Source organism: Rhamphochromis sp. 'chilingali' (assembly GCF_963969265.1).
Source record: "Rhamphochromis sp. 'chilingali' genome assembly, chromosome: 19".
NCBI lineage: Eukaryota > Metazoa > Chordata > Actinopteri > Cichliformes > Cichlidae > Rhamphochromis > Rhamphochromis sp. 'chilingali'.
The window spans coordinates 28,760,987-28,775,180 of NC_137946.1; the positions used below are offsets into that span (position 1 = coordinate 28,760,987).

At 41.7% G+C, this 14,194-nt stretch overlaps 1 protein-coding gene across 1 annotated transcript in view; it reads right to left on the reverse strand.

Annotated features, from left to right (window-relative positions):
• The window catches only part of doc2b (double C2-like domains, beta), a 185,171-nt gene that overhangs the window by 42,467 nt on the left and 128,510 nt on the right, over positions 1-14,194 (reverse strand). The window contains exons 4-5 of the mRNA XM_080867163.1: positions 8,288-8,397; positions 2,303-2,429 (exon numbers count right to left, since the gene is read on the reverse strand). Coding sequence (XP_080723289.1) covers positions 2,303-2,429; positions 8,288-8,397 — 237 coding nt within the window. The remainder of the gene's footprint in view (positions 1-2,302; positions 2,430-8,287; positions 8,398-14,194) is intronic.

Consider the following 14,194-nt stretch of genomic DNA (forward strand, 5'->3'; position numbering starts at 1 on the left):
TCTGGCCAAAAAGGCTAAAATGACCAAAGAAAAAGTGGAAAACAGCTAAACATGAGAGGTTTTTGGACAAAGTTTGTGTTTTTTTCCCATTGTTTAAGCACTGCTTCCAGCCAAGAGTGATACCATATATGACCTATAGCTGCAGAAAAGACTAACATTGTTATCTTTTTACATAAAAAGAGATAAGAGATAAGATAAGATATCTTTATTAGTCCCACGAGTGGGAAATTTTCAAAACAGCTAAACATGAGAGGTTTTTGGACCAATTTTGTGTTCTCCATTCTTTAAGCACCAGTTCGAGCACCGTTTAAGCACCGGCACCCTTTCAAAAGTACCGGTTTGGCACCGGTATCGGATAAAACCTAAACGATACCCATCCCTAGTGTTAATGAACGGTAGGACAGTGCACCACTATTTTGATAAATCTTCCTGAAAGACTTTTACATTCAAAACAAGGGTTTATGACCCTCTCTGAAATGGTTTTAGTGGTTCAGACTTTACCTTCAGGTGCATTGTTCCTGTCAACTGCTGTTTCTTAGTTGACATTACAAACTGATGAAACAGATACCTGAAAACACTTTACTAGCTGCTTCGTCTGGTTAGTGGGTATCAATTATTTCAGTTTTGAGAGTGCTAGGCCAGAAGAGCCAAGGTTTGAAGAGTCAGTGTGCTTATAAAGCTTTGAAAGTTACATAACCTGAACTTTATTGTGAACAAACCAAAGTCTTAACAAGCTCATTAAGGTCTGAGACCTCCGATCTCTTGGGGATACCTAAACAGTTTCTTTCCCTTTTTAAAAACCCCCCACCAAAATTAAACAACATAATGCACTAACTGTGATTAAAATGTGGATAATAACGGGTCACCTTTTACTTAATGCAAACTAAAGTTTGGTGCAGTTTAAAATTGCACAGGTTCTCCCACTTTTCCTAGGCATCAATGTCAAACGTAGGTGAAGGATAAAGATGTTTTGAAAGTTCACCGGCACGGACTGTGAAACCTGGGAGGTAAAAGCAGAGATCAAATCGGCACAGCATTATGAAATCAATTATTCATGCATGTTGAAGAGAGACGTCGTCAAAGTTACACCGCCTTGACGGCCCATCACTCCCGGTCAGATGGTCATACAGTGCAACAGATGTGGAAAATCAAGCTGTTCCCGTGCTGGTCTTTGTGAACATGAGCAAGCTTGCCAAGTCTAACCCACACTTGAGTCACTTAATACACTGAAAATGATGGACTGCTGCTGATGATTATGGTCTCGGCCTACACGTAAGATATTGCACTGAGCAGAGTATAATGTTGAGTATTACATGCTATGCAGTTACACTGTTACACACAAATAAATAATGAAAAAACACAATGACTTCAAGCTTACTGTTTCTCAAGGCAGTTTTATTTAATTAAGCAGGTCATGTCAGCTCTGCTCTGCTGACATGAGCTGTTTATCAGAAGTGTTAGCTTCTTTCTTATGATCAATTTATTTATTCACAGATTTGTATTTGAAGTGTTTTTCTTAGCAGAATAAAGTGACTCCACTGGAAATATACTGGAACAACCTTATGCTTTGTAATGATGACTAAATTACTCTTTAATCTTAAGCTAGGCAGATGTATACCGGACACAGTAAGGTTTACAATTTGGTCTAAGGATCCAAGAAGTAAGAAGTAATATGAAAGTAGGGTGAAACAGCAGTCTGGTCAAAACTGAGATACGTTGGCAAAAACTGCACCTGGGACAGAAATATGTTGCTTCTATGTGCAAAAAGAGGAAAAGTGAGCTTTACAAAGCAAGAAATATCTATCAGATTATTGCAGTAAAGATGTGAAATGTATGTTGTTGTTTTTCAAATCGAATTAGGTTAAACTGCCCACTAATTTGATAACTAAAGGGCTGTCACACCTATATTTGCATCTAAATTCAGTGTCACTTGTTGCATGGTGATTTGCACATTTGGAAAAACAAACATGGATTAGAATGTCATCAATGTAATGCAAATCATGTGTTTGGTTTTCTCTTCATCAGGAAGATTTTGTTTATTTATTTTTGTTATAATCGATAAAATGATACGATATGATATTCATATTCATACAGAACTTCTTGTTTGGTGGAAATTTTGACTTAAACTTCCACATGGCATTTAATAACATGTCTATCAGACAGCAAAGCCATGTCTGTAATATTGGCACAATCTTTAGGATCTAAAATGTTGTTGTGAGTACAGCCCCTCAAGAAACAACAACACGATCACGTTTAAACAACATAAAAATGCAGCTGTGTGTGTGGGATGGAGTGAACTTACAGGTAACTGTTTCTCCAGGCAGTTGTTGAAATTCTTGGTTTGATTGGGCTTCAGCTTCTTGAGAGGGATTCGCGTTTCCCCGATGAACTCGTTGTGGCGGAATTTGTCCTCATCACACACTGAAATCCTGAGATGACAAGAACAGAGAAGTGTAGGAGGACATGAGTAGAGCGAGGTTTAGGTTAGGCTTTGTTGCTGAGAGGAGGCTTAAAGCCATAAAACCAGTCATTTTCCACCATCCACCTTCACAGGGCTTCAATTTGTACTTTGTAGTCACAGCTGCTAAATCTGTAGGACCACAGCACTCAGAGCACTGAAGCTACAACCAAGTAGTTCTGCAGGGATCATTGTCAGACTCTATCAGCATGACAGGAAATGATGAGATAATTATACACGAGGACGCGTTCAACCGTGCACGGATCAAAAGATTCAAACATACTAAGATGAAAGGGGAAACTCTACGTGAGAAGACGTTGAGAAAAATTTGACATCATGTCAAAGTCATTTAAGACCCAGTCACGAATTCATCTTGAACACATCTCCATTTGCTCGTCTTATTTACTCAATTAGTGCAGCACGAATCGAACTGTGCTGTGGCGCATTGTCCTTTCCGCCTGTTTACTGATTTCTATTATGTGCCCACTTTGCATTTGTTTCCACTGAACACACAAACAAAACAAATCCTCTTTTCAGTGCAAGACGGCGTCCTTTCTTAACAACAATAAAGACGTGGATTTATAATATAACACAGTAGGCTACAGTCACAAAAGCTAATGATTGATGGGGAATCAAAAGGTCTCTTGCAGTCAAAAGGTGCACGGGGCCACAAAATGAGCTTTGTGTTTTACTGGAGATCTATATTCTTCGCCAGCATTTCATTAAGTTTATAATGAAAGCCAATTATTGGTGCTCCCTGCAGACCTATGCTTTCAATAAATGCAGAGCGCGCCCACCGCCCTAACATGACATGATTCACACTCACGGCTCCAGCATGCCTGTGTTGGGGAATACTGTTTGTTTCAAGTGCTTTTCCGCTGCATAATCAGCTGCAATACTGAGGAAAACATGCAGCCTTTAGGAACCGCACAGCGTTAGGATGTTGTATGTATGTTAATATGCATCACTAATACAGTAGACTGTATGGGACGTGATGCAATCAGACTCTCAGTGAAAATAACTGGACAGGTGCTGAATTCAAATTTCAGTTTCCAAGAAGAAATAGGTTGCGCTGTTTTGGAAGCATGGATGCTTTTCTCACAGTCTATTGTTTCTGGAAAATGGTTAATAAAGGTGTTTTCTGTGTGTGAATAGATCTTTTGGCTTGTGTGCACAGTGTCTGTCACATCTCATCTCTGCTACATTTGCTTCAGGCCTTCATTGTTGTTGTGGCATTCAGTCCAGTAACAATACAGTATTTTTTTTCTGCTCCGCAACACAAAATAATCAGCAAAATACAGTCACATATTTGCAGCGTGTCGATAAGGTTGACAGTCGGTCACTGCAGTCCAGCAATTACTCCAGCTGTCCCAGAAGTACAGCGAGCGCTTTGCAGCTTATATTGTGTAGTAGGAAAGCATGTTTTCACAAAATACATTTAAGCTATTAGAAGTAATGCAATAAAACTTTTGCAAACATTCTGTGATGATTTGGTAGTCACTTGTGTAAACTTATGGAGGTGATAAAAAATGTTTTGTGTCCCTTGTTTCTGTCTTGTTTGCTGGACAAATGGAGGACAAAGTGACAGGCCTAAAAAAACAGTATCTGAAAGTCACGTCCTGAGGAAATGCGAAAAAAATACAGCAAACACCTGACATAGAACCAGCGAGATGCATCGGGCTCTTCAGCTGATCCACCTACTGTTTGTTTATGCCTCATCAGAAATGGCCTCAGTGGAAGGGGAGCAGTGAAGAAGCCATTCTTGAGGAAGGGAAACAGGAAGAAAAGAGGTGAAGTTTGCCAAATTAAACAAGAACCAGACTGATCATCAGGTCTTACAGAGGAGGTCCAGAGAAGGTCAGGAGAGCGATATGACTGTGAGGGTCTAGAGCCACCTGAAAAACATGGCGTCTGTCGTGGTTTGGGGCTGATTTCAGCCATTGGTGCAAAATTCAATAGAATTATAAACGCAAAAAGGAACCATCTGATTTTAATCCATCACACAATACCATCATGAAAGACTAAAAAACTACTTGGATAGAAGAAGACACAGAGGAACACTATCAGTCACAGACTGGTCTCCTCAGAGCCCAGATTTCAACGATACTGAAGCAGTGTGGGATCGTGACAGACAACAGAAGAACAACCAGCTAAAATTCAAAGAAGAGCTTTGAATGTCCTTTAAGAAGGCTGGAGACCCAGTCCTGAAGACTACTTAAAGAAATTGTAAGAAAGTTCGACTGTGTTGAAGAACAAAGGTCATCATACCAAATACTGAAAAGCTCATTAGAACTGTAGCTTATACTGTAGCTTCATGCATGCTTGCATGTTTCAATAAATCATTGCACCCATTTCTAATCTTCCTAGATAAATATGAAGAAGTTTTTGCACAGTACTGTATCTAGATAAACATTGTATTTAATGGCAAAATGTTAGCAGCATAAAACATTCCCATTAGTGTTAACTGATTGTAAGAAGAGAGACTTTCAGAGAAACCTCACTTCTTAGCACGGGCTTGCTTCTTAGTAAGCGCTTGCTTCTCAGAATGGGCTGGAACTCTTTGAAGACATTTTGAACACCGCTTTGTCGTTTGGCATCTGTGCCCTGACATATTGGGTTATGGCATTTGTGAGATCTGTCTGTCACCACCAGTTTCTCATGTTTTAAATAAGATTACAGCTGTGAAGAGGAGTATTTTACCCCAAACAACAGTCGAGGTTTTAGTGAAATTAGAAAAAGCAGGCAAAAAAAAAAAAAAAGAAGTTACAGTTTAACTAAGTTCAACAACCTCAACAATTACAATATCTCCCTATGAGGAGCACTTGGCAACTGTGGAGAGGGCGAACTCCCTTTTGACAGGAAGAGACCTCCAGCAGAGCCCAAAAGGACATAAATAGGGATCTTTAATAAATTAAGTCCCAAAGGTAACTTGAGGTGTGAATACCAGACCTTCAAAGAGAAAACAGTTAAGTGGAGATTATGTGATTATGTGCAAAATATCCACTTCCACATGGAAACACAAAAGATGATTTCAGCACTGTCAAGGGCAAGAAAACCCTATTACTCTAAAAAAATATAGAAATGATGGCCAATCAGAAGTCTGATAATAATAACCATTATCTCCAAAGTTGAACAAAGAGCGAGAAGTCTTACGTTTGGAGAAAATCGTCTCATGCTAACAGTAACATGGTGCAAGTCTGTTGTCGAAAAACAAGATAAACATGCACATGCACAGTAAACAGTATTTACATGTGGACAATGCTCTAAAAATTGGGCGCCCTTTCAATGAGTGCATGTCAAATGTCGGCTCAAGGGGTCAGTTTAGATTCGTGGGTGGACCTCGGCATGCTGCTAACGGAAAAACAACTTTTGCAATGCTTTATTTTACAAGGGTGTATTTTAATATAAAACATGTAAAACATCCCTAACCACCCAGACTAGTGGGGACTTTTTCCAGCTTTTTGAAGTAGAAACACACCTGTGTGTTATTTCAGGAACAACACTTTTTTTCAGAGAGGAGGAACAAGCAAACCAAAAGGATCATTAAGCTGAGGACTTGTTCCACCCACATTTATCTTGAGGAAGTGAACTGGAGGACAAATCGATGGAGCCGGTAAATGAAATGCTGTGAAAGTCCCTGAAATGTTTTCACGGCATTCCAGCACATAACATTAACTCTAGAAACACATTTGCGACTGGGGTGCTTGGGGGTAAGTGAAGACAAAAGCAAACTGAAATCCTCCACTGCATACGGCCCACCTGGGATGTACGAAATGATTATGCATATGATTGCATAACCTACCTCCGCCACTTGATTGTACAGTGTTAACACTTTGGTAAAAATACAGGAGCAAAGAATGGTGAAGTAATAAAAACAAAGTGCTTTCATTGCATAAGGGCACCGCATTTATCTCAGGAAGATGGAGTTTTAGTGTGTTCTCAGGTGTTGTAGTGAAACACAAATAACCAAACAAACAGGAAGTCCTCTCACCCAAACAGAAGTGCTATTTGGAAATCTGACAAATAAAGGATTTCCCAACTGTTATTACGATCTGAAGCTATTCCAGACTCGGCATGCAAACTCGCAGTAAAAAGGAAGAAAGAGGAAAAGCAACATCATCATTCACTTCTGCTTGAGAGGCTGTGGTTAAACACAGGCTGTAATGTAGTTAGTCTAAAACAGAAACCAAGAAGAAGAGAAACTGTCAAACATCACTGCTCCCTGAAAATGATCTTCTGAAGCCTTTAAAAACAGATCCACGGCAGCTAAGCACACCAAAACAACAAAAGACAGATTTATTCTATCCCTCTCTGCCTTTCAACTCTCCCTTCTATTTTTCTTCTTGTTCACTACACACACCCTTTCCCCCTTATATCCGTCCTTATAAGATGTGTTTGTTATTTTCTTACTTTGTCTTCTATTTCCCCTTCACTTCCTTTCGTTCTTTGGTTAAGTTTTATTTTCTTCCATTTTCTTCCTCTTGCCTATTATTCCTCTATTTTCATTTTTCTCTTCCTTCCTTGTATCTCTTGCTACTTCCTTTCTTCCTTGTTCCATTCCTTGCTTACTCTGTTCCTTCCTTCCTTTGGCTCCTTCCCTTTAAACCTTCTTCCACCCTTCCCCATTTTTTCCTGCCTCTTCCTTTCTTCCTTTATTCCTTCTCTTCTTCCTTGCCTCCTTGGTTCCTTTCTTGCTTTCCCTGCTGCTTCTTTCCTTACATTGCTTTTTCCATCCATCCATCCCTCTATTCATCTTTCCTACCTGTATTCCTTCCTTACTTACCTCACTATGTAATGCTCCCTTATTTTCTTGCTTCCTTACTCGTTTACCCTTCTCCTTCTTTTTTGGGGTTTCTTCCTTACTTCCCTTTAACTTCTTTCATCCCACACCCCCCTTCCTTCCTTCCTTCCTTCCTCCAACGCCCCCTTTCTTCCTTCTTTCCTCCCTCCCACACCCAGTTCCTTCCTTCCTTCCTCCCTTCCTTCCTTCCTTCCTTCCTTCCTCCCTTCCTTTCTTCCTCCCAAGCCTCCTTCCTTCTTTCCTTCCTTCCTCCCACATCCCCTTCCTTCCTTCCTTCCTTCATTCCTTCCTCCCACGCCCCCTTCCTTCCTCCAACACCCCCTTCCTTCCTTCCTCCCACACGTCCTTCCTTCTTTCTTTCCTTCCTTCCTCCCACACGTCCTTCCTTCCTTCCTACCCCCATGCCTCCTTCCTTCTTTCCTTCCTTCCTCCCACGCCCCCTTCCTTCCTTCCTCCCACACCCTCTTCCTTCCTTCCTTCCCTCCTCCCACACGTCCTTCCTTCCTTCCTCCCATGCCTCCTTCATTCCTACCCCCATGCCTCCTTCCTTCCTTCCTCCCACGCCCCCTTCCTTCCTTCCTTCCTCCCACACCCCCTTCCTTCCTTACTTCCTCCCACACCCCCTTCCTTCCTTCCTTCCTTCCTCCCACACGTCCTTCCTTCCTTCTTTCCTTCCTTCCTTCCTTCCCTCCTCCTACACGTCCTTCCTTCCTTCTTTCCTTCCTTCCTTCCTCCCATGCCTCCTTCCTTCCTACCCCCACGCCTCCTTCCTTCCTTCCTCCCACACCCCCTTCCTTCCTTCCTTCCCTCCTCCCACACGTCCTTCCTTCCTTCCTTCCTTCCCTCCTCCCATACGTCCTTCCTTCCTTCTTTCCTTCCTTCCTCCCTCCCATGCCTCCTGCCTTCGTTTTATTTCTTCATTTGTATCCATATGTCCAACCACTCCTTTCTTCTTTTTTCCACATCTTTCATCCCTTTCTTCTCTTTCCATTCATTAAGTGGACACACGTGAGTAGCACTGACAGTACCTGAGTGTTTTGCGGACCATATCCTCATCAGTGATGCCGTAGTAGGTCAGGGTCTCATTCCAGACTGGGTTGAGTGTATTGTGCAGGGTCTTGGTTCTGAGTTTATTGGCCTGAAAGACAAACAAGGAAGACTGTGATTAAAAAGAGCTGAACATCATTCATGAGTGAAAAACACTGAGCTCCTCCTACAGCTCAGGAGAGCTCATTCCTCAGGTGTCATTTTCATTGAAGAACTGACAGAATTATATAAACATCCTTGAAAACGTACAAAGCCTCTCTGCCAGGGTGAAAATTTGTCAACGCGTTGACGTCTGGTGCCACGCATGCAAACACGAGCTCGGTGCTGCTGCATACTGAACGCTGTCAGGAATGAAATATCAGCAGCAGACTGCATTTACATGAAGTGACAGGCATAATCAAAGCATGGCAGGAAGTGGGTAAAAACACTGAGAACAATGTGATGAATGCTCTGAAGTTAAAAGATAGACACCATGGTTGTTCTGGCTCAGTGTGATTCTGTTTCTGTCAACAGCACATTTTTGAGAAAACAATTTTCCAGTCACTGACCTTTCACTGGGATTAAATCTTTATACTTAAAAAACAGTCTGAAACAAAAACAAATGCACCACCTAACCAGCTAATACCATACACAACTTTAAATTAATATTTTCATAACTGATGCCTGCTGTGAGTGTATGGCACTGAAGTCAGGAGGTGAAGAGCTAAGATTAGGTCAGTACAAAGACACGGTGGTCGAAAACATACACTGTATATAAAAGATGGATCCAGGCACAGTGACAACTCCTACTACTGTTTTGAATCCTGGACTTAAACATATTTGCCATATTTTTTCAAACCAGATATCACAATTGACATGACAGGGCTTGTTAGTCACAAAGAACCCACAATGCAAACAGCACATACTGCTTTCTTGTCCTTTTTGACTGCAATGGTGAGCATAATCTACAAAATATGTTTTAACTGACATCTGAAACCTCAAACAAGTTCATAATCACATCAAGTGTTTTTGAACTTGTGTTCAATTTACATTTTCAGTTTACAGATTTAAAGTCATGAAAGAGAAGCCCCTTCACATTTATAGCTCAGGTGCTTGGACCGGTTCTTCTATAGCGCCTTTTTTGACATTCAAAGAGCTTTGCACAGCTCGCCTCATTCACACAGGCACTGCTTTCTATCTAACATTAACACTGCATCAGAGAGCAACTTGACGTTAGTATTTTGCCCGAGGATATTTGGCATGCAGACTGGAGCAGACAGGGATCAAACCACCAACCTTCCAATTAGTAGATGACCTGCTCTACCACCTGAGCTACAGCCACCCCATCAAAGATTCTTTGCTGCAAGCTGAAATTGATGAAGCACTAACACATATTATGCTACTCCTGATAGTCTTTTAGTGAGGTGGCCTGAGTGCTTCCTTTGTTGGGAAGCTTTCCACACATGTTTAACCTGTAAGCCTCGCCTGAGTGGGCCAGAGGCAACAAGATTAGCCTTCACCTGCAGAAGGGTTACAGCATATTCATCTTGAATCATACTTGGTATTAATGTCTGTCTCTCTTCCACAGCATGTCTTTTATCCTTCAGTCTTCCTTCTCGCTCCCCAACCGGTCGCAGCAGATGGCCCCGCCCCTCCCTGAGCCTGGTTCTGTCGGAGGTTTCTTCCTGTTAAAAGGGAGTTTTTCCTTCCCACTGTCACCAATGTGCTTGCTCATAAGGGGTCATATGATTGTTGGGTTTTTTCTCTGTATGTGTTATTGTAGGGTCTGCCTTACAATATAAAGCACCTTGAGGCGACTGTTGTTGTAATTTGGCGCTATATAAATAAAACTGAATTGAATTGAGCTGATCTTGGCTGCAGTGTCCCCCAATGGCTCTCTTCAATTCTTTGGGCTCTAAGCTGATCTTGTTTTTTGTACACTTGGATAAAAGAATCGTGTCTGGATAAGTGTAGTTACTAACACCTCTTCTAGGAGAAAGCTCGGTGCAACGGTCAGGTCAGGTTCTTGGCAGTTGTTCTTGCCTTTGGAGCCTCGTCTACTTCCAAATTTCTAAAATCTAAAAACTTTGAGTGGCTGCACCCGGTGTGTATTAGCTTTGACCTTCTTAAAAACTGTTTATAGCACCGGCTTTACATACAGGTCTCGACAAGCAAAACTTTCAAAGTTATTTTTAAAGCTTTGAATAAAAGCATTTTCTGCTCTTTCACAGAGTCTGACAAGTAGCTTCAGCTGAAGACATTAAAGCAGAATATATTTTTGAGTTTGATGAATACATCTGAATGCTTTCTTTAAAACTTTTCATCTGAGTTTGACAAAAGCACATTTTCTGGCACACAACTTGGCCCTTTTAGTTTTCTTTCACTGCTCTCGTAACAATGTTTTTGGCTCCAATTCAGTGAAAAAGCCTTAAAAATATACTGCACTCTACCTGCTTAATGCCAAGCGGCAGACAGACGCGGTCAGACATTTCCCTCAGGAGGTGGTGAGGAACAAAACAGAGCTAAAATAAGTGTGTACAGACATGTGCTGCTAAAGGTGACACATTAAAAGATGTAAATCTGTGATCAAAGTACTTCAAGTACAAATCAGCCGTTGCTCCTTCCACTGGGTGTATGAGACATGAGTCCAAACGTCAGACAGTGGCTTGTTTAGTAAGATCTGCATCGCTGTTTATTGGAGCAGCCATCAGACGTACACTTTGTCACTTCATCGATTGCAAATTAGCAAGGTGATGAAAATCGCTGTGACAAGTGACGCGGCTTTATCGGCGGAATATTGTTTGGGGAAATCCTGGGAGCACGCTGCTGACATGAGGATGGAGACCCTGTGCCATGTGTGAGGACATGTGAGTTTGTTGAATTTAATCAATTAGCTGCTGTGATTATTTGCAAGTCTGATGGCAGGGTTCCACATAACAAGGCTCTCGCTGATTGTTTCTCCCTCAATCAGCGGTTGTTTCCCCCGAGGAAGGCTGTTGAATAGGCACACACACACTATGTGTATATACACACACACACACACACACACACACACACACACACACACACACACACACACACACACACACAGTGACTGTTCAAAATTATTTTTTTAAGGCTGATAGCAACATGTTTTATAAAAAATCATTTTAATAAACTCGTTTAATTTAATTTGAAAGCTTTCATGGTTTTCATTAATTATTCATGTATTTCCTCCCTTCTTTCTGTTGTTCCAGATTTTTGATCTTATTGAATAAAATGTCTCTGAAGCATTAGAGTAGTGCACCGGATGCTGAACAAATGAATGGAATCAGACAGATTGTGGGAACGTGGGTACTGATGGTTAAAAATATACTGCGTAATTCAAAAGTCTTCAAATCAAATTCAGCAAAGGTTATTTGTTCTGTCCTCATAATTTTCCACTACTGTTGCACGGCAACAAAAATGCTAACTGATTACCAGTACAGCACACAGACTATATACCAAAGATGGCTGTAGTCACTGTGACATCACCTTTCACTATCTTGGTATTTTGGATTTGGACATGATGACAAAATGCTGAATCTGAGTGAGAATAGAGGGACACCACACTCATAGGGTAACACGCTGTCATGGTCCGGGTTAGTGCGGCTCCGCCCCACGTGCTGGTGATTCCACCTCGGGGCGGAGCCGCCGCGCCTCCTTGTCATCACCTCAACTGCGAGTAATCAGGTTGCGGGCTTTTTATGACCAGCGTTCTCATGCACTCCCCGCCAGAACATCTACTAAATCACTATCTCCTGGACGTCAGTGCTTTCTACTGTCACAGCTGCTGTTTATCCGCTGGTCAGCTCGCAGCTTCTCCATAGCTCTTTACCTGCCTGCCCCCCCGCTTGGCCTCGGAAATTAACGGAGCTTCTTCCTGGACTCACCTGTTCTCGCACCCGGACCACTACCCCCCCTTCCACGCTTTGTTTTCGCCTGCATCCAATGACTGTAAGATCTCTTTTCCCTGCCTTCATCTCACGGTTCCTGCTCCGGATGTTACCCGGTGTCAGGTTCCCCCCTCCGGTCCACGACAGCCCCAAGACTCCCTCACGGACCCCACTCCCCTGGTAACCCAGTGATAACTCAGCATTCCACTTTTAGTTTGGATAGTTCAGTCCGTCAGTTTGTGGTGTCTCTCTATGTGTGACTTTAAAGCGCCTGAATTCTGCTCGTAGATTAACAGCATATTTCTGTTCTTAGTATCTTCGTGAAAGAAGAAGTAGTATTGCGTTCATAGTATTGCGTTCATAGTATTGCGGCTGAGTGCCCGCTCACAGTATTTATCCCCTCAAGGAGTTAAGTTGTTTTTGTTTCAGCGAGGCAATGCTAATTCTGCCTCCCGTAACGTATTAAATATTCTGTCTTGCCTTTCTTAGATGTGTTTAGATGTGTTCAGCATCCTTGTGCATTTAGTCTTGCTCTTTGAATTCTGTAATAAAGTTAACTTTGCTCACAGTTCCTGCGTAACTGAGTAGTGTCCGCATCCGAGTCCATTTCCTTGTGTTTGGCTGCTTGGCCGTGACACACGCTTGTTAATCACATATTCAGCTTTATTTATTTTTCTGAGTTAAATCCAATGAGGGTTGTCAAATAAATGCTCTTTATGCTGCAAAGAGAACTTATCAGTTGCAGTCTATCATGAATACTAATGAGATGTTAACAGGCCTTGGCCTTGGCAAGTTGAATGGCATTATAGAACCTTCAGCACCACTCATTAAAAGACTGAAGTGAGTATATGTATATATTTGAGGGCATATGTACGTTTTTGACCGAGTGTGGATTAGAGAAACTCCAATCTAATTTTCATGCCCGTGTGTGCAAACTTCTTACCACAACTGTATATAAAGACTCTACATGCCACCGCAACCCAGGGACACACAGAGGTGTTTACCAGCACAGTATTTGCATATAAGGTGTGCAGATACTGTGCATACCTTACAATGGTAAATTTCAAAACTATTTTCCAGTATAGGAGCAGAAAATGTACATGAAATATAAATAAATATGGGAATGAGTGATAACAGCTCCTCCTGCATTATGTGAAAGTCAAGGTGTTGTTGTTTTTGGTGGGGCACCTTGACTTTTCTACAAGCTTCTCATGGGAGTTACTAAGTGGATTGTTGACAGGATGTGAAGAGCAGAGGAAGTGGTCAGCTGAATTTCAATGCAGTCATATACACTGACTTGTGAGCAGGCATGTTGTTAAAACACAGTGAAGCAGCTAGATCTGAGGGTGTGATTTAATTAAAGGTTTGACTGGTTCAGATCCCTGAAATAAAGAAAAAAAAAACTTGGAGTTAGAGTGCTGCTGCTGGCTTTATCCACAGCCATGAAAGAAAGCAGTGAATTAAATAGATAATGAGTCCATTTGCAGAGGAGCTGTAGCTTTCTATTCCACACGTGTGATCAGCGTGCATTAATGGGGAAATAATTCACCGCCACCACCTGCTCATAGATGGAGGGCGGTGCTACAAATCAGCAACTGGTGTCACAAACATTTCCACTGTAGAGGCTAAAAAGGCTTTGCTCCATAGCTGATTATTCCAGCGTTTTTGCATGGATGTATAGATTGATAAGCTATACTTTAACTAGTTTTGTTTAAAAAGCCTGCACACCTGAATGAGGCAGAGAGAGAAGTAACAAGGCAAACGCAGAGGCCTGTCGAGCTGCAGATGTGCGCTGCAGTTTTATCACAGTTCAGTAATCGGCGCCCAAAAATTGCTCGTTTAAAACTCTGACATCTGTTATTTTTCTATAAAACTATTCAAGCTGAGAAAAATCTCACTGACATCGTCTTATTTATACCGCTTTATGCCCAACAGTGAATATGCTAATACTCAGTGGAACCAAACAACTAAACACAATAATGGCATAATGATGCA